Source organism: Strongylocentrotus purpuratus, unplaced genomic scaffold (genome assembly GCF_000002235.5).
Source record: "Strongylocentrotus purpuratus isolate Spur 01 unplaced genomic scaffold, Spur_5.0 spur5_scaffold_14, whole genome shotgun sequence".
Taxonomy (NCBI): Eukaryota; Metazoa; Echinodermata; class Echinoidea; order Camarodonta; family Strongylocentrotidae; genus Strongylocentrotus; species Strongylocentrotus purpuratus.
In genome coordinates, this window is record NW_022145599.1 from 26,532,274 (window position 1) to 26,555,866 (window position 23,593).

At 38.7% G+C, this 23,593-nt stretch overlaps 1 protein-coding gene across 1 annotated transcript; it reads left to right on the forward strand.

The window, feature by feature from the left end:
* Positions 1-14,969: 14,969 nt before the first annotated feature.
* LOC115923593 lies at positions 14,970-21,084 on the forward strand. The gene is made up of 5 exons (XM_030984582.1): positions 14,970-15,149; positions 16,864-16,953; positions 17,860-18,090; positions 18,525-18,612; positions 19,139-21,084. The coding sequence occupies exons 3-5, from the start codon at positions 17,868-17,870 to the stop codon at positions 19,977-19,979; spliced, it is 1,152 nt and encodes a 383-aa protein (XP_030840442.1). The 5' UTR covers positions 14,970-15,149; positions 16,864-16,953; positions 17,860-17,867; the 3' UTR covers positions 19,980-21,084.
* Positions 21,085-23,593: the final 2,509 nt, after the last annotated feature.

The window sequence follows — 23,593 nt, forward strand, 5'->3', positions numbered from 1 at the left end:
AAAGATGCAATGATGACCATGATGACAAGGAATGCTGCAACCAGCTAGTAACAAAACGAAAAAAATCCTTTCAAATGCACTTAATATGATTCCTGGTTATGGGCTGCCTGTCATGCCTCAGTCATACCGAACGACTCTAAAAACCGAAAACTTACACTATGAATATGACTGACAAAGAAAGCGGACAAAATATACAGTTCCTCAGGTAGACAAAGGAACATCCCTTCACTGCTATTATGTGAAAATGTGTAGAACAGGTGTCACATGCATATTCACTTTTTACATAATAGCAGTGAAGGGATGTTCCTTTGTCTACCCGAGGAACTGTATATTTTGTCCGCTTTCTTTGTCCGTAATATTCATAGTGTTAGGCATTCAGGTTAAATGGAAATCCAACCAGGCCTTGTATAAACAAGAATCATTTGTATGAATGCAGAAAATAAGAGAAACTGAAAGAAAGTTTGAAATAAATCAGACCAATATAAGAAAGTTATGAATGTTTGAAATATGAGATCGCTGAGTTAATGCAAATCTTAAATTGGCAATTCTGTGAGTGCATTGTGACCACTGAATTGAATATACGTATTTTCAGTTCAGTGCCACTGTGACGTAGTCACAGACAACGTTCTCTCCCGTTTGTCTTGTACAAAATATCATTAATATACGTTTTTCTCGTAAGTGCCTAGATCTCTAAGAACTTAATTGTTTTAATCCTAAAGAGAAAAAGACCCTCCTGAGTAATACATCTTTGAAACATTGATATTTTAGTTATTTTGTGTCTTGGAACAAATGGAAAAGCAGTCCGGCACTACGTGTGCTTCTCTGATTTGTCTGCTTTCTATGAGAATAGTTTGTTGCTATGGTGTTGGTTTTTCCTTTAATTTGATATTGGTCTGGTGTCAGTGTGACTGGCGTTAGACCGCCCTCATTTCCTTGTCATGTTCGACCGGATATTGTACACTGGTCCACTACCAACTAACCTCCTTGCTGTGACGTCATGCTTTCGGTGAAAAACCATCAAACTTCCATTTTTAAAAGCCTTTGAACTTGGAATTATTTCCGAGCAATCTACTGATGATACCGTCTCTGGGCGACATTACTAATCAACAGCATGAGAAAATTGTGAGAAAATTTCCCGTCTATACCCCTACGATGCAGGAGTTACGTGTGACATAATATTAGGCTAGGGCATAATCATAATTTGTTAATTTTTTATTTTATTTTTTAATTATTATTTGTTTGTAGCCCAGGGTGGCCTAGTCGGTAATTTTGACACTGTTATTCTTTAGGGACTTGCACACATAAACACAACAAATGTAACAGATATACACGAATAAAATAATGATAAAACACAGGGGCGGCGGAGCAACTTCCAAAGTGGATGTATGGAAAATATCCGATTTTTATCAGACATTGGTATATACCCCTACATTGTGATTTCACTATCCAGGATGCTTTCAATATTGCTTTCTCTTTATACATCATACAAGATATTGCTTATTGTGATGGTCTGAATATTCATTTAAAAGCGAGCAAGGAAAACGTTTAAGATTTGTGAGGTCGCAGTGCGAAAAATTACATCTCAGTTATAAAGAGGAAAAAACCCAATCCTGATAGGGTTATAAGCACATTCTCATAACGGAAGACTGAAAAGGCCTTTGATAAGCAACATAATTATATCATTTATAAATGCGAGTAAGTGTAGCGAGCGAGCTTCGGGGGAATTTGCTCCTAGTCGCTTTAAATAAAGGGCACGTTTAATGATATTAGACGAAAAGGGGAAACTTATCGAAAGGGATAACACACCTATTAGAAGAGAAAAGGAGCACGTGTCAAGGTAAAAACATAAATTATCAGAGGTGAAAATGGGGCACTTCTAATATCTGAACAGAGGCACCCACAGGGGATGAAAAAAGGCACTAATGAGAATTGTAAATTGGCATTTGTCGACGGAAATGGGGCACCCATCAGATTTCGATAGGGACATTTATGAAAAGCGGATAGGTCCCTTACTAAAAAGGAAAAGGGGTACGTAGCATTGTTAAAAAGGAAATCATCAGAGGTGAAAAGGGTCACTTATTGCACCTGAAAATGGGCACTGACCAGATATGAAAAGGGGTACTCATGAGAATGAAAAGGGACACTTTTCATAGGTGAAAATGGGCATTTATGAGAAGGGGAAGGAGCTCTTTATTTTAATGGGGGTATTTATCATCAGGAAGAGGGGCACTTAATAGAAAGGAAAATGGGCCCATGTGAAAATAAAAGGTGCGCTTATCGGAGTAAAAAGGGAAAATTATTAAAAGGGGAAGGGCACTTCTTACAAAGGAACAGGGGCACCTCTCAAATTTGAATAGGGGCACTTCTCGTACATGAAAAGAAGCACTTAATAGAGATTAAAATGGACACTTATTGCAAAGAAAAGTGGGAAGTTGTCGAAGGAAAAGGGGCACGTGTCAAAGTAAAAGGGGCACTTTTCAAAGCAAAATGGGCCCTTTCCTATATAAAACGGGCACTTTCGTGGTACACGAAAAATAAGGGGGCACTGTGCCCCCTGCACCCCCTGGAGCACCGCCTCTGATACAATATACAATTTTTAAATATGTTCATTAAATATTTCAATTACAATGATTTTAAAGATTTATTAAAAGATTCTCACGTTCTAAACATCGTTGGATGTGAGTATAAACATTTAGTCAAAAGTACAATTATTTCTTATTTTAATGTCATCGTTTCCACCTACTTGTTAGCTGACTGTGTTAGAAAGAATAGTTAGCAACATTTGCAAGCGATTTCATTTTCTTTATTAAAAAAAATAATCTATTAAGGGCCTATATTAGTCTCCGAATAATAAACCTTATAATAATAAACAAAAATATTGAAACCGTCGGAATAACGGCTTTACCGGAATAATGAAGAATGGAAGAATAAATTTTAAAAAAATAAAATAAAAAAACCCCGAGTTGCACCCCCTCCATCCCTTAAAGTAATACACAGTACTCGATTTTAGGTATCGTGAGAGTAAGTGGTCGGACTTTTACAAGAACTTCCAACCATGATTCCAGCTTGGTTCGCTTGGGACATAGCGATCAAAAAGTAGTTCAGGAACTTCCGTCTTTTAATAAAAATAGTAATGAAGGCAACAATTCCGTGCCTAAGAAAAGTAGAGATATCCGTGTTTTCGTTTATTAATAAGTGATTTGCCTGCAATATCGTGACAACAAAATGTGTAGGTATGTAAAGGGAAACATTTGTGGGTCACATTGTGAGTTGTAAACAAAAAATAATAATGACGAAAGTAGACTTCCCGTTACCATCAAACGTTTAGACTGCGCACTTTTTTAAAACAAAGTTCATTCGAGTAAAATCAGAATAATAAAGTAAACTTAAACTGAACTATCATGATTGGATTAAGATTAGTCATTCAGATGATTAAGCTTTCTCGCCGGACATTGTACAGACAAAGGGATCACCGTGAATAGATCGTTGGTATAAAACTATTTTGAGGAAGCCGGGAAGGGGGGGGGGGGCGTCAGACCTAATCCGCCCACGTGTTATACAGGAACTAATAACAACAATGATAATAATAGTTGGTTTGTAAGAGTCTCAAATTGCCGACAAGGCTAAGAATAAATATACAAATGTGCTATCAGAACTGTTTAAGGGGATGGGAGATACACCTCATACCAGTGACGCTCATGTAAACGTCGTTGTGGTGTATCAACGGATGTCGAGAAACTTGGAGTATACTAGTAGCCCAGTAAGTGCATTAGGCCTATATATTGTCATTTAAAAAAAGTAAATGTTGAAAATGAATACATTTTTCAGTTCCAAGCTCTTTGACCTAAGATATATGACAAAAACTGAATCAGAAATTTACAAAACCGGTATACATTATAATTATGAGACATCTATTCTTTTATAATCACTTCTTTGTTGTAAACTATTTTTTGGGGGGTGATGATTCATATTTGTTGCCATGTGTACTATCAGGAGAAAATGAAACTAAAGATGTACCGTGTGAAAATAGGTAACCTTGTGCATTAGGAAGCGATTTCCGGTGTACATGTCGGGGGAATTTCTCTGTGATTAAAAGTATACTACATCATGTATATGCATGGTGAACGGTTCAAAAGTACAAGTTCAATTATTAATGTGCTGATTGACATAACATGGGTCTAGTCGTTGAGGGGACACAATCAACAAGGGGCGGGGTGGTACTAATTACACGAGGCGGATGAAGTGCTTTTTCCTTTATATGTTTACGTTCCCTTTCTCCTCTTTTTTCGTTCTTTCACCCATTTCTCCTTTTATGATTGCTGTTTTATTTGGAGAACGCCCCCCCCCCTACGGTGTAGCTACATCACTGCATTTGTATATTCACAAGTATACACATTGGAATTGTTAATTATATGTTAATGACGTTGTATAGCACGAGGAGTTCAATAGTGGAGTACAGGTGCGATAATTTTTGTCATCATGACTGAGGGAGGGGAGGGGGTGGGTTTGCCAATTAGAGCGAAGCGGCCAAGCAGAAAAACAAACTGTGAGTCTATACGCCTACTCCCCCCCCCCCCCTCCATTACGAAATCAATTACAGCGGCGACTGTGCTATAACATTGAATACCATGTATAGTATCGAGACTTCGCATTCATATTTCAGACAACGAATAGGCATTTTTTGTTAACACATGAGGGAGGGGGGGGGGGGGTGGACGCCCAAAACACTTTCCGCGGGCTGTATACCACCTTCCCCCATATAGGCCTACACACAAACATACCAAACGCAAATTGACCGCTGACCCCTGCATGTCTATAGTAAAGAATGAAAATGAATTTCGATTGCTATATTGATCAAGAATATCACCTATTATGACTCACCATGAAGATTGGCAAAAGTTTTATCATACAAAAATGTAAAATATTTATACAATGTGTAATTATACATGTTCGAGCAGTGACATACCATGACATAATTAAACTTCCGCTCCATACCGATTGCAACTTCTCTGTTATTTTTTTATTTGTGATTAAAAGTGTCAGATTTATTGTTTGTTGCTTGCTTGTTTATGTGTGATATAGCCTATCGCCAGTATACTTTTGTTGATATTGTGATGGCACATTAAATATCACGCGAATGAAGACGCATAAATACATCCGGCAAGTATTCGGATATTCACCACACTTGGATGTGGTGAAATAATGCATGATCAACACCGTTTATCAGCGATTATACGTATGGGTCGACTATTTAAAAACTATTGATATCGTTATCTTCTTGTGGAGTGATTTAGCCTTTTAATGTTCAGGATATTGCTTTTAAATCTATATGAGGTGGACAATTGTACAAAGGATGGAAAACAAATTCTCGGCTTTGATGAATTTTGGATTGGGGGACAAGATACATTTTAACTTCTTACATGCCTAAAACAAAAAGGGTGAAATAACGACAAAAAAATCCACGTACGCTACGTCACTCCGCTTTTGGTTGAAAGTTGGGTGACTAAATTATTTACTTTTTTGTACTATATTGATTGCTCATTAAACGTGGGAAAGCATCTTTATTATAAGTATTGTAACTTTGTTAACAACATGCAAGGGGAAAATGACCAAAAAAAATTAGAAATGTTATTGTTATCGAAACCTGTAAAAGAATGACATTTAAAATGATAATCACGTAAACACTACACTGAAATATTTTGACAATACATAAACATTGATATTGTATTTAAGGAGACCAATTTAACTAAAAATAACTAAAACGTAAAGAAAAAAACGAGGGAAGGATTAGATCATTAGAGTCAGTGGCGTAATGAGCAAAAACAAATTGGGGGGGGGGGGGGGGGGGGTAAGAACAAAATCCTTTTTCAACCTAGTAGCATAATGCAGGTGCGGCGGTGCGTCTTCCAAAATAGGGAGGGGATACCACAAAAAAAGGCACTTTCTGGAAAGAGGGGCACCTACAACAGGAAATATCAACAAAACCTACACCAATTGTAAACATATACCCCTACATCGTCATGATTGTGATTACACTACCAGGGATGATATAAATATTTGTTTCTTTCTTTACGTGGTAAAAGATACTGCTTAATTAAGCAACATACTTTGCAGCTAGGTGTGGTGGTCTGAATATTAATTTTCGAGAGAGCGAAGCGAGCAAAAAAAATTAAGATTTGTGAGGTCCCAGTTTTATAAAATTATATCTTATAAAGAATACAGACTGAAAAGTTCTTTTATAAGTAACATAATTATAACATCTATAAATGCGAGCGAGCTCTAGGGAAAATCAGGGTGCATGTTATGGAGAAAGGAAAAGTAGGCACTTATCAGAAGGGAAAAGGACAGTAAAGGTGCTCGTGTCAAAGTAAAAAGGGCAATTATCAGAGCCTTTAGAGGTGAAAATGGCACTTCTTGCACCTGAAAAGGGACACTCAACAGAAATGAAAAGAGACACTTGTGAGAATGGAAATGGAATCTGTTGGAGGAGAAGGGCACCTATCAGATTTCGATAGGGGCATCTATCAGATGTGAAAAGGGGCATTTTGAAAAGAGAAAGGGTTTCACATAAAAAATGAAAAGTGGGCACTTGTCCGAAGAAAATATGGTACTTATTAGAAAGGAAAAGGGGCGCGTGTCTAAGTATAAATGGGCAAAATATTAGAGGTGAAAGGGAAATTTCTCGCACCTGAAAAGAGGCACTCGTCGGGGATAAAAAAAAAAGGGGCATTTATAAGAATGGAGAAGGCGCACTCATCAAAGAAGAAAAGGAGCATTTATAACGAGGGGAAGGGAGCAATTATTACAAAGGAAAATTCAATTTATGGAATTACTACCAATCAAATAAACCTCTTCAAATTGTACCTCTCAGATTTTAATAGAGGCAATCAGTAGATTGCTTAGAAATTCCAAGCTTAAGGGCTTTTAAAGTCGGAAGTTTGATGGTTTTTCAAAGCAAGCACGACATCACAGCACAGAGGTTAATACATTGGTGGTAGACCAGTGCACAATATCCGGTCGAACATGACAAGGAACATGAGCGGTCTAGCGCCAGTCACATCGACACCAGACCAAAACCACATTAAAGGAAAAACCAACACCATAACAACAAACTACTCTAGACTCATAGATAGCAGAAGAATCAGAGAAGCAGACTGGTGAAAGTTTTAGCGAAATTGGACAATAATAAGAAAACTATGATTTCTTTGAAAGTCGTAAATACTACACACATGATAACTTAATTGGCTAACTAGTAGGTAATATCATTGTAGTGCCGGACTACTTTCCCATTTGTTGCAAGACACAAAGTAACTAAAATATCAATGTTATATCAATGTTTTACTCAAGATAGTCTTTTTTCTCTTTAAAGGACATATTATAATTATGCTCTTAGGAATTAGGCCCTGCCTGAGACAGTGCCGCAAGGGAGGAGGCACTTACGAGAAAAAACATAAATTAATGATACTTTTGTACACGACAAACGGAAGAGTACGTAGTTCGTGCATGGTACGTCACATGTTACTGAACTGAAAATACGTTTATTCAGTTCAGTTCAGTGGTCACAGTGCACCTACCGAATTGCCAATTTGAGATTCGAATACACTCAGCGATCTCGTATTTCAAACATTCATAACTATCTTATCATTGGTCTGATTTATTTCAAACTTTCATTCAGTTTATCTTATTTTTTTGCGTTACAAATGATTTTTGTTTAAACAAGGGTTGGATTCACCCTTTAACCTGAATGCCTAAGTTATCGGTTTGGAGTCGTTTGGTGTGACTGAGATATTACAAGCAACCCATAACCAGGAATCATAAGTGCATTTGGATTGTTATTTTCTTTACAAGCGGTTGCAGCATTCCTTGCCATAGTCGTCATCACATCCTCACCTTTTCTATAAAAAAACGTGGTGAAAAGCTCTACATTTTATGACTTATTGCTGGAGTGATTAAAGCTCTTATATAACTTCTCGGGAATCAAAACATTACCACTTAGCTATCAATTTTGCAGTCGGTCTCTCTTTTTCACAGACAAAGTATTTCTATCGGCCTACTCGTTCAACATCCGGGAAACTCTTTGTTTGAAAAGTAAAGAGTTTGAAAAGTTGTTTGTTTCACTCTACGTGTGCTCGCGAATATACCGGACACTCTCAGCTTATATACTGTCACGTAATACTATTATTATTTCAAAGTTTATGCTCTTTGCTTTGGAGGAATTGTTGGACGGTCTTACAGTTTTAATTTGCTTGAAATTTGAACAAAGGACTTAATTACTAAAAAGGTGTAAAAATCATAATTATTACCAAGGAAGAATACTACTATATTTTTACGATTTCTTGTAATTAACCCTCGACCTGATTGTGGACTTTATGGATAGCTTTGCTTTCAAACATTGATCAACATGAGAGCTGTCTCGGAATGTCTTTCGCCTTACTTTGCAGCAAGAATAATGTTTGTCCTCAGTTTGTTTGCCAGATCATTTTCTCAAAATATTGGAGGTGAGTATATTTCAATCGAATTTGATTTTATTCTGGTTATCGCATTCCAATCCAGATTAGCAGCGATAAATAATAGGCCTATAATAATGTAATTAATGGAATATAACACATACTCTGTTACGATGTAATATATCGTAGACCGTGTAGGTACAGTAAACACATAATACCCTGTAGATATATATATATATATATATATATATATATATATATATATATATATATATATATATATATATATATATCTAGAACCCTTCTGGTTTATACTGTTGGCCTACGCCCAAATATGTAATTCTTTAATATCTCTGCCAGTGGATCTTCATACCGAATATAACCCATACTATGTTACGATGTAATATATCGTAGACCGTGTAGGTATAGTAAACACATAATACCCTGTAGATTATATCTAGAACCCTTCTGGTTTATACTGTTGGCCTACGCCCAAATATGTAATTCTTTAATATCTCTGCCAGTGGATCTTCATACTGAAATACAGTTTACCATAATAATATGATAATGCCAAAACTAGATTGGTTTCTTTTTAGCTCGCTGTCTCACAGAATTTTTAAACAAGCAAGTTGGTATTCGGGCAAAATGCTTAACCCCCCCCCCCCCCCCCCTTCGCAAAAATGTGTCTGTACGCCTACTATGATCATCATCAAGTCATTGATTCGACTATCAATAATATTTAATCATTCATTCAATTCGGTTTACTGATTCGGACATAGTTTTGAACTTGTATTCTTCCCGTATTTATTAGAAACAAAGTTACATAACATGTTAAGTAATTGTTTAGGGCCTTTTGAGAAAAAAAGTTAAATTAAAGTGTCATACAGTCAAAGCCAAAACTGTTTCATCAGCACAAATTCTTACAAAATAACAAATAAACAAATAAAAAGTAGTTTGAAAGTAATGCAATTTTCCCGCATATTCAACTATTGAAATGATAACGTTACATGTAAATATCACGAAAACAATGTTACTACAGCTCCTAGTGTAACGACTCCAGATATAAAAGAAAATATTATGAAAATATTGTTTACTCCATTTTGTGTTTGAAATGAAACTAAACAGTTTTCATAATAAAACCTTCACCAGACTGGCTTCCTCATTATGATAATTTCGTAACGAAATTTCTGGACTAAATTTTGAGTGAAAACTGTGCGACTTATAGACGCAAAACTTTTGAGCTTAAGATTGTTTGGTTGGATTTGGATAATATTTTATGCTTTCATGGGACTGGACTTTTATCATAATATTATTGTCAAACCGGAGTGCACGGTAGTATGATGTAAAATTAGCTATAATTGATATACTCATACCTAAGTCAAACCGCTAAATCGACCGATTCTTTATTATTCATCGTATGGTAATGTCATTTTCGTTCGGTTTGTTTTCGGTTTGGTGTCGTCTGACTATAGGGTAGGCCTATCTCATATATTTGTGGTCTCGAATTGTTCAGGGCAACCTTGCAATGGTTTTTCTATGTGATATACTATAGTATTTAGGCCTATACATCTCATATATCGTCACAATGCTTGACGAAAACGTAATCTGGTTTAACAGTCGGATTATTTCTCGTTTAGGGTCATCACAAACATCCGGTATAGATCACACCGATCTGTATAACCATTGCCAGTGGCGTACCTGGGGTATTCCGTCAGGGGGGGGGGGGCAAGCGATCGAAACAAAACAAAAAAGGCGATGCTAATTTTCACTTCTGGTGAGCGAGCGGGCAAAAAAATATATTTAAGTAACGTTTGGTATATAAATCGGTATTGTTGCAACTCGGGGGTGGGCACATTCATTTGTTAGCCACGTTAATTTCATTTTTGCAAGCGAGCGTAGCGAGCAAGAAAAAAATCCCTTCTTTTTTAATATTTGCCACTTAAACTTGGTCCAATTGTCCCATGCCGGGTGCGGGAACAATTATTTATATTGTGTTTAGGGTGATTTTATACCCATTTTAGCTAGCGAGCGAAAATACACCTTTCTCTTAATGAATTGCGATATAAAACTTGTTTCATTGTTGCAGGTCGGGGTGGGCACAATCGTGTGTAAGGCAATTTCAATCCCATTTTGGCGGGCAGGCAACCCCCCCCCCTACATTTCTCTTTTTAATGATATTGTAGCAAGTGGTGGGCACAATTCCACGAGCTAGCGAGCAAAAAAAATCACTTCTCTACGGTGAGAACATGGTACATAAACTTGATTTCATTGATCCAGAGACAGAGACATGATTATTTAAAGCGATGTTATTTCTATTTTGGCGAGCGAGCGTAGCGAGCGAGCCAAAAAAATTTAAGGATTTTTCGTTCATAAATTTCAGGTTTTTTTGTTGCAGGTCAGGGCTTACACAATCATGTCTAAGGTGATGTTAATTCCGTTTTGGCGAGCGAGCACACCAACACTTCTTTGAATAATGTTTGGTACATAATTATTAACTAGTAATGTTGTTGCAGGTTAGGGCGGGCACGTTAGCGATGTTAATTTCATTTTGGCGAGCGAGCGTAGCGAGCAAGAATAAAAAATAGCTTCTTTTTTTAATAATAATATTGCCAATTAAACTTGGTTCAACTGTCCTCAATGAATTGGTACATAAACTTTGTGTCTTTGTTGCAGGTCGGGGGTGGGTACAATCGTGTTTAAGCCAATGTCAATCCCATTTTGGTGGGCAGGCAAAAAAACTTAATGATGATTGGTGCATAATTTTCAGTTTTTGGTTGCAGGTCGGGGCTTACACAATCATGTTTAAGGTGATGTTAATTCCATATTGGCGAGGGAGCGTAGCTAGCGAGCAAACCAATTTTTCTTTGATTAACGTCTGGTACATAATTATCAACTGGTAATTTGTTGTAGGTTGGGGTGAGCATGTTTGTTAGCGATGTTAATTGTAAAGACAGCGTAGCAAGAGAGAATAAAACAAAAAACAAATCAACTCATATATCAATCACTAAAAATCAATCAATTCATTAATTCTGGCGAGCGAGGAAACAATATCTCTCAAAATAACGTTCGGTGCTTATTTACTGGGATTTTCGTTGCAGGCAAGGGAGCGCACATATTTTGTTAGGAATGTCAATTCCATTTTGGTGAGCGATCATAGCGATGCAAAAAAAATCAATTCTCTTTTAATAGAAATTAATACATAAACTTGTTTTTATTGGTGCAGGTCGGGATGGGCGCAATCGCGTTTAACACGATATCGATTCCTTTTTGGCGAGAGGGCGAAAAAACTCTTCCATTTTTAATGATGTTGTTGCAGGTCAAGGGTGGGTACAATTGTTTTCAAAGCAATGTCTATTTCATTTATTCACGAGCGAGCGTAGGGAGCGAGAAAAAATAATTAGTCTCTTTTAGTAACATTTGGTACATAAACTGGGTGTTATGGTTGGTTGGTTGCCATGGTTGCAGGTCGGGTCCAGTCGGGGCAGACACAATTGTATTCTAGGCAATGCTAATCCTTTTCTTTTTTTCAGGGGGACGAGCAAGTGAAAATAATTAATACAAAATAGGCTAGCAAGCAGCTCGCGCCAGCGGAATATTTTTCTGATGGGGGAGGGGGAAAGATGCATAAAAAAGTTTTTGAAGCAAAAGGAGTGAAGGGAGTTCGAGCGACCAAACTGGTTATGAGGGTACTTTTGCATTTTTCAAAAGTAGAATTGAAGGGATTTGATATAGGCCTTCACTACTTGTGAGCTTTGTTAAACATTTTCAGGAAAAAAACTGTACGTTTTCAAAATATCTGGGGTCAACTGCCCCCCCCCCCCCCCTCCGGTGCGTACGGCCATGGTCTTTTTTAAAATAATTTCCCCATTTTTTTCTTTCCTTTTCTTTTCCTCTTTCTTCCTTTTCTCTTCTTCTTCCTTTTTTTTCCTTTTCCTTTTCTCTCTTTCTTTTCTTTTTTTTCTTTTTTTTCTCTCCCTTTTCCTTTTTTCTTTTTCTTTCCTTTCTTTTCTTTTCTTTCCCTTTTTTTTTCTTTCTCCTTTTTTCCTTTCCCTACCCCCTTTTCCTTTTTTTCCCCTGGAGCCCGTCAGGGGGGGGGGGGCACTCTGCCCCCCTTGCCCCCCCCCCCCCCTCAGGTACGCCAGTGACCATTGCCCTTCCAAACAGAGACCTACGAGGCGGGGGGTGCTATGGCTGTAGCCTCCCAGAAATAACCAATATTTGTGCAATCACCAACTCGTACTTGAGCAACAGTCAGTTGAGGATGTCATAAATGATCTACTTCATGTGCTGTAAACCAGCAAAATGGTTACTCGAACCGTTCATGAGGTCATATAAAAACGGTCTTTTTAGTATTTCTATAGTTTGATTTGGTTTGATTATTTTCTGCATTTATATGAGTATGCAGTTTTTCAAAAATAGTAATACAAAATACAATGAGCATTTTTTTTACAGTGAATCATAAATAAGTAAATATATAACAAAAACGAAATGAAAAACTGTCATAAATACTAAATTTCATCCAACATTATACAAATATTTGCGGAGGAAGGACTGTCATTGTAGGCAGATTGCACGTCCATAGATTCTTATTTACTTCCGTATATAGCGCCTCACTACCTTTATATCGGAAGCTGTGTTCACCCGGTGGAATTTAAATGATCACTGTCCACACTTTGTGAGATGTATAGCCCCGCCCCCCCCCCCCCCACTCCGGGGTCGGAATGACCGCATGCGTGTTACCAAAATGTCCGGTATAGGGGTTCTTTTCACTCACCAAAGTCCGGCTCGTACATACACAAAATTGACTTTACATACCGGACTTAGGGGGTGTTTTCAAAAGGAGGGAACACGCATGTGCGTACCCTAAATAACCTTGAGTGGTGAATGGGGGGGGGGGGGGTGTATAGCAAGCTGAGATATCTTAAGAAGATAAATAAATAAATAAAGAAAAAAATATAACAATGACTAATGTTTCAGCAGAAATCAGACAAAGAATAAGGATGTTCTACGTTTTTCTTCAAATGTTGAGATCACTAATGACATAAGCAGATGATTCCCGATGAAATTCACAGAAAAAAGATAACTTTTTCATTTTTTCCTTGAAAAATGTCAAATTTCAAGTACGCCGATCAAAGGTGCGGAGCATCTTATACTTCATTTGATCTTTCACATGCTCCAGCAGAGAAAATAGGTCAGAAAACAGAAAGACCGTCGTCTAATTTACAGTAAAATTTATATTTCCTTGTACAAAGGTTTCAGCTGTGCCAAGGTGACCTATTGGTTTTTCTATTTTGTAGAAGTTACAGCAAGAAAATATATGAGGGAAATGAAAGTAGCGATGAACAAAAAGGGAACTGCTTAGGAAACATGAAATTGTGGTCACCCAAGTATATAGCCAACAGGTACACAAGATTGACCGTTAGGTGTATCAAACAAAATAGTGTGGGGGGGGGGACAAAAAGAAAACGAAATGCTCCTCAAACAATATTTGTGGCTGTGTGTGTGTGCGCGCGCTCGTGTTTATATGGGAGAGAGAGGGGCGTCGAACTCGGAACAATCGGATTTTGATTTCATGCTATCTTTCCTCTACCAATTCTCAGTTTGTTTTGTTCTAAACAGAAATAAATAAGAATCTGTGGACATTCAATAAGTGTGGCAATACAACCTTTCATTATTGTGATGTAAAGTCACCTTGTTTTAATCCTCTAAACAGGAAGTCCAAATGAAATTAGACTTATTGGAATTGACCCAAGAGAATTTTTATGTACAGGGGTAACAGGGCTGAATATCAAATATCAACTAACATTGAACCTTGTCCTCATATTAAACGGAAATTTTCAACAACGACAACAAAATAAGGAGAAACCAGGAATCGTTATTTACTTACAAAACCACTTCGAGTTACCCCTGAATTTTTTTCGCAAGTTATGACATACACCATACGTGAAATCGACCCAGCTTAAAATGAACTGGGTCATGTTTCACATAAGACTTGTTATCAATAACTTCTGCCACAAATCAACAACAAAATCGTTAACAGTTAATCAAATACAGAGATTTAAGTATACTTATAACAATGAATGTAATTTCTATATATAAGTGACAGGTGTAGGGGCACATTCAACGAAGATGGGTAGGGATTGGTGAGGGGGCTGACGCCTTTTGCTCGAATATCGACTCTTCAGTTTCTAAAATTGCCGCGGGTGAGTGAAACGCAAATTAAAAAATAGCACATTCGGGCATCTCATGCCCAGACAATGAGACGATTCGGGCACTTGCACAAAATAATATGAAGATATTTGGGCATCTCGCTGACGGAATTTGAGTTGCTGGTTGCCCAAACAGCGGAACTTTACGAAATCCCATGAGCTAAAGCCCTCCAACCCCTTGCATACGCCTATGTTTGTTACTTAAAACTAATATGAAGAAGGGCCTTCCTTGAACCACTTTCTTCTTTAGATGTGAGGTTAGTGGACAGGGGCGGTGCTGTGGGAGTCAGTGCAGGTCGCGTAGAAGTGTACAGCGACCTCGGACCCGGAAGTGCAACCTGGGCAAGACTTTGTGAGGCAGGGTGGAATTCAGATGTCGCCTCTGTTGTCTGTCGGCAACTTGGTTTCGACGGTGTGCAGAGATTCTATAGCAGCTTGGCACCAAGACGGCCAAAGTCGATCATACGGCTCAACAGGTGTAATTCGAATACTGGTAGGCTATTTGATATATATAGTGCATGACGTGGAAAAGCTTTTCAGAAATCATGTCAACCTTATGTAAAATTAGTTTGTCTATGTTTCCATGAAGGAACAAACAAATAAATTCAATTTTAAAAATCGAAGCAAAAAAAAGGGGGGGGGGGAAAAGGGAGTTCCGGAACTTGTTGGACTTAAAAACATTTCCCCAGGAATTAATTTCGTCACTCCTCCCAAGATCCGGGATTTAAGGGGGGGGGGGGTGTTTGTTGGACGTATACTAGCGTTTTAAAAGTTTATCTTGATGCTTGACTCTTTTGATGCTTAACTCGGTTTGGGCGGGGCGATCCCATTTGGACTCCTGAATCCCGAAGGCCGATATTTTGCTTTAATTGGCACTTTTAGATTCGCACGAAGACAATGGGGAATGCTACGATCGACGTCACACGTATCACCCCACGCAAATCTAAAAGTCCCTAATATTAGGTCCTACTTGTTCGCATCTATTTTTAATCTGTTATTCCCCAAATGCGGAAACATGCGGAGATTATACCTGTTCTAAAGTCTTATTTACCTACAATTAAAAAGTAAAGACCAATTGCATTAACTTCAGAGTTTGCGAAGACTGCAGAATCGTTTATTGCAAAATGGCTGTGGGAGGACATTTCCAACAAAATAGATCGAAATCAATAATTTGGAAATAGACGAAACCTATAACATCCAAATCTGTACCAAAACCTTGATTGTATATTATTGCTACTGAACCACTCCCATCAAGCATTCCGGAAACTCCTACCATCTTTTCTTTTTATTCTGTTCTTCACTCTCCTGATTTAAATGAAATCAGTAGGACCATGATGAAATCCACCACCCTCTTTCTTTCTCTCTTAAATATCCAATATCACCTTTTATTTGCTTACAGTACTTACCTTTCCAGAAACACACACTTTTATTTGCCTTGACCTTTATACTACCGTGCAATATTGTTTCATTGAGAACAAATGTGTAATTGTATGCAATGATAGTGCTTTGAGCAACAGTCTTGTGTATGCTTTATGAATAATGCTATCAATGTTATCTTATTTATGTATCTCTTACATTCAGTTGTACATGTTTTCATATTGTTTGAATTTGTATATAAATTGTATTTCACTTTCACTTTAAGAATGAACAATTCAGTTTGTGACTGCAAGTCATGCTTTAATCAATTTTGATTGAAGTTAATTGAATCGGTAATCACACCTAGGAGCTGTTAAAGAGAAGGTTGAGTTCTGGGAAGAGGTGAAAATAATTTGTGAGCGTTATCATTCTTATTATGCAAGTGTGGAAGAACATCAGATAAGACATGTTCCCTGAAAAGCATGGCTCTTCAGATGCCTTCATATTCTAAATATGTCATGTAACATCGTAAAATCCAGGGTAGGATTTTTACGCCACGTGTTCGTGTAGTCCCATATACATCTTTCTGTGTACAGTGTTTGTAACTTTACCAAGACTTGGCAACATTTCTTATCATTTTGATGATTCCAGAACCTTGCAATACACACAAATTCTTGATGATCAACCTTTTCTGGATTCCACACCGTTGCTTTCACAAGGCAATCGCATGACCAGAACTCAACTTCATCTTTAACCACGAAACTTCTTTTTCTGTGTGTGATATAATGGTTTTTATTATGTTGTGAACATGATATCTAAATGTTTCTGAAATTGAATTCATTTCATGACAGATGCGACAAGTATTGGGGAAGCTGGTTGTCAACAGTCTCCGTGTAGAGGCCGAAGACGCGATGCTAGTGTCGACTGTCTCGTGCGTCCAAGTAAGTTTGTTTGAAATCGAACCAACGACCTTCGCATCTCTTAGTGTTCAAACCTCTCGACTGCGACACCCCTAATAATATAGATTACAATTATGCAATAACATTATAATATATCCTTTATAATCTATAATTATAACTATAAGAGGGCAAAATATCACAAGATATATGACCCGGGGAGGGGGTGGGCTGGGCACAGTGCCCCAAGTTTTCAAGTACCGAAAAGTGCCCCTTTCTACTTCAGATAAGTGCCCATTTTTTCCTTTCTAAAAAGTGTCCTTCTCCTTATAAATGCCCCCTTTATTCCTCTAATAAACGCCCTCAAATATTATGTTCCCCTTGTTACTTTCGATTTAAAATGCCTTTGATAAGTGCTCCTTTTCTCCTTAATTTTCCACTATATCGCTTCCAAAATTGAGTCATTTTGTGGTCATCAAAAATAGCCACATTAGTTTCAAAGAATCAGAGAAGCTTTGTTTATTAACGGGAATGTTTTTCTTCTACCACCATAATACAAGGCAGTGGAGCCAAGGGGATGGGGCGGGGCCAGGAGGCACGATTCCTCAAATTTCATTAGTACGATCTGACCCCTTTTTAAAAAGAAAAATAGAATAATCTTGCTTGTTTTCAAAACTATCAAAATGTCCCTTCTGTAGATTATATGAAAAATGTGCCCTTGTTCCACCAAAATACTTGTCCCTGTAAAATACCCTGACATATTCTTTTCGATTGCTAAAGAGGCATCTTCCAACTCTTGAAGGAGGGGTCCTTACTGCAACCTGGCAGTTATTTGTATTGTGATCATTTCCGAGGTCAGCGCAAGAAATTCATGCTAGGATGCCTTTTTATGATAAACACAAACAAAATTACATTAAAAAACCCCAAAATTTCTCAATATTTTTGGAGCAGGTACCCCAATGCTTCCACAGGACAATAAAAACCCAACTCCGGTTACCGCAACAACATCTACTGTCCAAGTCCAGACGACGCGAACGACAAAGTCGTCAACGATTTTGGAGGCAACATCGACCGTATCGACGACCTTGGCAATTACATCAACGACAAAGAATGTCGAGGTCGTGACGAGTGATTTAATGTCAACAAATTCATACATTACTCGTGATCGACTACCACGGAAGGGTAAGTTTAGGAAAAAAATTAAACCACGGTGATGATGATGATGTAAATACTATAAATAATACATCAATACAGTCTGCTGAAATAATTAGTGCCTTTCTGGATACATTTTTGATATTCGCCACTTTTTATATAATAATGGCCTTTTCTCGCTGTTCTTGGTTTTAGAAATGCACCAACCGCTTGATCCAAGTCGGTCTTTGACACCAAGTCTGAAGTGGACAGACTAACTGCTAATTAGTTATAATATTTCCAGACTCGGTATAATCCGATTTCACTGGCAAAAGTGAAGAACATAGACAATTTTTTTTTTTAAATGGCGAAAGCTGGAAAAGTGACACAATTATCGAGATTCGATAAGAAAATCACATTGCCATATATAACTTTCCAGTATTCTTTGCTAACAAGTATTTAATTTTTTTCTTCTCCATCTGCAGATCTTAATGTTGCCGCAATATACATTGGAGTGATACTTTCCTGTTTTATCATCGCCATCATTGTTATCATTATATTTCTTCGTTATTGGTAAGTCACACTGATTTGTCGATGTATTTGTTCAATTCTAAATATGTGGATTATTGATCAAGTCAGTGAGCAATATAAGATGTGTAAATCAGTACATATTACAAGGAAGAAGTAATAGGAGAATGTCAGGCTTCCTGGGAGCCTAACTCGTTTTTTTTTAATTACAAGACTGAACTACAAGATCGAGCAAGCGATCTTTACTTACTGCATGGGTGCAAGCCAAAAAGTTCTTACAAAATAATGGGAGATTAATCTTTACACTACATTTTTTCTGTAAGCTATCCAAAAGTACCTGCAAACTAGAACAACTTGTCAAAATTCAAATCGGCAATGAAATAATATGTTGTCTTCCTTGAATAATCAAACTGCTTAAATCTGTTTAATTATATTAATCAAAACCTTCTTTCATATTTCAATTCACATTTTGAAGAAAAATAATATATCGCTTTTCCAAAACATCCTCCATTGAGAAGTGAATTATTATAACACCATTTACTTTGATCTGCTCTCTCGATCATTATGTTAGGTGCAAAAGGAAGATCACGAATACCAAACAAACAGGCAGAACTGGAGGAGGTTCGGATGATAGAGAACACAACTTTCAAAACAATGAATACCAGTACAATGGAGTTAGAACTGTCGAAAATGGGCCGAGAATTTCATCGAATATTTCTGGTGAGGAATACCAGTACTCGCCCATTGGACCTTCCAATAATGGCACGGACGTCATACCAACAGTTCCAAAACAAGATTCCGTCGACGAATACCAGTACTCGGCCGTTGGACCTATTCAAAATGGCGTCGATGTCAACCCAAGGGTTCCAAAACAAGATTCCGTCGATGAGTACCAGTACTCCGCCGTTGGACCTATTCAAAACGGCGTCGATGTCAATCCAAGTGTTCTTAATCAAGGTTCCGTCGATGAGTACCAGTACTCCGCCGTTGGGTCAATGCAAAATGGCACCGATGTCAACCCAAGGGTTCCTAAACAAGATTCCGTCGATGAGTACCAGTACTCCGCCGTTGGGCCAATGCAAAATGGCACCGATGTCAACCCAAGGGTTCCTAAACAAGATTCCGTCGATGAGTACCAGTACTCCGCCGTTGGGCCAATGCAAAATGGCACCGATGTCAACCCAAGGGTTCCTAAACAAGATTCCATCGATGAGTACCAGTACTCCGCCGTTGGGCCAATGCAAAATGGCACCGATGTCAACCCAAGTGTTCCTAAACAAGACTCCGGGAAGATGAGTTCTACTCTCCAGTTGGTGCTATCTCCAGCGACACTCTTACTCCAAAAGCCACCGCATTCTCCAACGTTTGTACCGATGAGAGCTTCTATACCATTCCTGATAGATCCGAAGTAAATCCGTACCAAGAACTCGCTGTCAAAACGTCGGCATTTGCTGGCTTGCAGAAGCTAAGAAAGAAGCCAGCTCTGGAACAAAATACGCAACGGGCACCAGAAATTAAGGTGGCAAAGCAACCGCCTGTCAAGCCAAAGAAGTCACAGACACCGACTAATGATACTCCCGTGCAGATATCTGGAAAACCTCACCTACCTACAGAGGTGGATAATATCGTGTACGGGCTTGAAGTGCTCGGCGAACAGAACGCGTGTGCCGTGTCGTCACTTGCCGATGGACGAACCGACGACCAGTGTGAATCCATATACGCAGTTGACATCGAACTACGAGAGATATCCCCTTCCGGCACTTCAGTAGCTATCTATAGAGACTATTCCATCAATAGAGGTATTAAAATTACTGATGGAGAGAATCCATATGAAAATTCGATAATTGGCGATCAATCTTTTCTGCAAGACGATGACGAAAGCGATTATCACGCTTTAAGTAGAAAGGCAACCTTACCTGTGTGATTAGAAAGTTGTACGACACAATAATATTGTTCCTTTAACAGCTGTTGGCCTGATTGGCTCTATGATTATTATTTTTTTTGATTTTTGTTGTTCGGATTTTGTTTAAATTTTTTTTTTACCTGACTGCTAATTGTTTAGGTGTATAGGCTATGTTCGAAAGTAGTATTCTTGACTTTTCGGGTAGAGCCAGTCGTCTGTATGGTTTCGCTGATCTCTTATATTCGAGTGCAGCCGGCAAACTTCTTGTATATTGTGGCACGGGTTGTCAACTTCGAATTTTGCCAAACTTCCTGTACTTGACCTTGTTTAAATTGGCAAAAAGGAATGATGCTGGATATAAACTTAAAGTTCCACACGCTCTAGTCTCGTCTAGTTTCTTCATCGACATGTCTCAATTTCAGTCTCACTCACTAGCATTCGACTTACACTGCGCATCTCACGATGTTGACGTCCAAAAAGCACATCATTTATCAGTCCAAAATGTGCCTTACACGTATACTTTATTCGTCCCAATTATCACGATGATGTACAGTGGCTAATCATGAAAAGTACCGGTATGTCATAAAAGAGCAAGAGAATAGTGTTGTAGTAGGTTGAAACAGGGGCGTACACAGGGGGGGGGGGGGGGGGGGTTTGGGGGTTCAAACCCCCCCCCTTTGGTATTTTTATGTGTGTAAACCCCCTAAAAAAAACCAAAACCCCCCCCCCCTGTGTACGCCCCTTTTAATTATTAAAAAAAAAAAAAAAAAAAGTATACCCACGGTTAACCTAAAAAGGTGACCTTACCCCCCCCCCCCCCAACGAAGAAAAATGTCAAATTTTGAAATTTCGAGACCAAAAAAAAAAAAAAAGTGTCCGCTTGCCCCCCCCCCCCCCCCACCCCCCCCCCCCCCCCCCCCACTGAGCGACTTTTTCGGCTGGCTGAGTCGTTGCGATTTTTTTGGACTCCCCCCCCCAAAAAAAAGTGTCCGCCCCCCCCCCCCCCCCCCCCCCCCCCCCCCCCCCCCCCCACTGAGCGACTTTTCGGCCGGCGCGATTTTCAAATTTTCGGGAGCAAAACCCCCCCCCCCCCCTTGAAAAAATCCTGCGTACGCCCCTGGGTTAAAAACTGTTATGCTTTCCATCTCCATGGCACATCTTCCCCTTCCATCTTGTTAACTTGCACAAATTTATATAACCTTCACCGTAGATGGCGTTAACCTAATAGTTTGTATCAACACGGGTTCTAGGACACCTACCCCCTGGACATCCGCCCCTGGATAACCACCCCAGTCAACAACCCCCTAGGACAACTACCCACTAGGGCAACCATCCTCGAGGACAACTAACCCTGGGACAACTACCCCCCCCCCCCCCCCTCCGCAGTAAACTACCCCTAGGACAACTACCCAGGACAACAACCCCCCAGACAACTACCCCTAGGACAACTACCCCCCGGACAACAACCCCCAGACAACTACCCCCTACGACAATCATCCTCTAGGACAACTACCCCCGGTCAACTATCCTATAGGCGGTAGTTGTTTGGGGGGTAGTTGACCTGGGGGGGGGGGAGGGGTAGTTGTCTGGGGGTAGTTATCCGGGGGGGGGAGTTGTCCCGGGGGTAGTCGTCCTAGAGGGTGGTTGCCCTAGGGGGGTAGTTGTCTATTGTATATTGTTCATGTGCGTTACGTAATTCCAACAACTGAATTTCCAAATGGACCAATAAAATTAATCTGAATCTGAATCTAATAGGGGGTAGTTGTCCTAGGGGTAGCTGAGTGGCGGATCCAGGGGGGGGGGGGGGGCGGGGCCTTCAAAAAATGGCCAATTTGTTGCTGATTGTTTGCAATTGGTTTACATCAATATTTTACTGCAATTGCAAGGTTTATTGAGGAGCCGCGAGTGAATTAATTTTTAGTTCTAGAAGGGGGCAAACTATTCTGTTCATATATTCATTAAATGGAGGTCCTGCATCATTCTATAAACTTAAGACCTAAAACGTGCGATCATCAAGGGTTTATAAATTGAATACCATAGTATCGAGACTTCGCATTCAGGAGACTGGATTTCCAACGACTGTGTAGATGTGGCTGTGTTCGGGAAGGGAGGTTGGTGGGGGAGGGGGGGGGGGGATTTGTGGAGTTTGAGAAACTTTGGGTATGGAGGGGATAGGTAAGATTGTATGTGTGTCTGAGTATGTGAGCGTGTGTCTGTGCGTGTGTGTGTCTGTGCGTGAGGCTCTTTTTTGGAAATATTTTTCATTCAGTGCATAGTATATTGTTATAAATGAGTAATAACTTATAACTGAATAATAATTTTGTTATGTTTCTGTGATAATTAGTAACTAAACGTATAACTAAACATATGGTTTGTTATGCATTTGTAATAGTTTGAGATGTAACAATTGAATATTTGTTAATATATATTTCATTTATGTTAAAGTAGTGTGACTCCAATATCTTGTAATATTATGACAAATTATGTATATATTACCATACTGTTATTATTCCTTGTGCATTGAATGAACAATAAAATAAAGTTTTAAAAAAAAATACAGTCAACGGATGGGTATTTTCTTTTACAGCTGAGGGGGAGGGGGGGGGGGGCGCAGAACACTTTCCGCGGGCTGTATATAACCACCTACCCCTTTTAATTTTAATTTTAATTTTGGCCATTACAAGAATTGGGTTATTGATATAGACAACTGCTCATGTACCCTTTATAGCTCATTTTATGTATGTAATTACCAAAGAAAGAAAAAAAGCCAGTCAGTCACTCAATAGTGTCTGACAGTGAAGTCTAGCAAGTAAATTGAATATTAGGACACTGCTTGCGTTTAAATTTCACAGATAGGACATATGTGACATATTAATAATTCCTGCAAAGTTCTACAGACTTTGATGTTGGCTGCAAAAGGGACATATTTGAAATGAAGATCAAAAGGAAACGAATCAGAATTATATAGTTAATTGAATCAATTTAGGACAACACGATAGACAACGTTTATGTATATCTTATAATTTATTATTTCCTTCTTAGGTTGAGTTCCTTTAAAGGGGCCGTGGGCGTTACGTGTACACCCCCGTTCCAAGGCCCCCTTTTATTTTATTTTTCTTCTTA

What these genes read in the sequence shown, in the direction of transcription:
- LOC115923593 (XM_030984582.1), top strand. Translation starts at nt 17,868, where the DNA reads ATGCTTCCACAGGACAATAAAAACCCAACTCCGGTTACCGCAACAACA. An exon ending in TGATCGACTACCACGGAAGG is followed by an intron (nt 18,091 to 18,524) that starts GTAAGTTTAGGA and finishes CTCCATCTGCAG; the next exon opens with ATCTTAATGTTGCCGCAATA. An exon ending in ATTATATTTCTTCGTTATTG is followed by an intron (nt 18,613 to 19,138) that starts GTAAGTCACACT and finishes TCATTATGTTAG; the next exon opens with GTGCAAAAGGAAGATCACGA.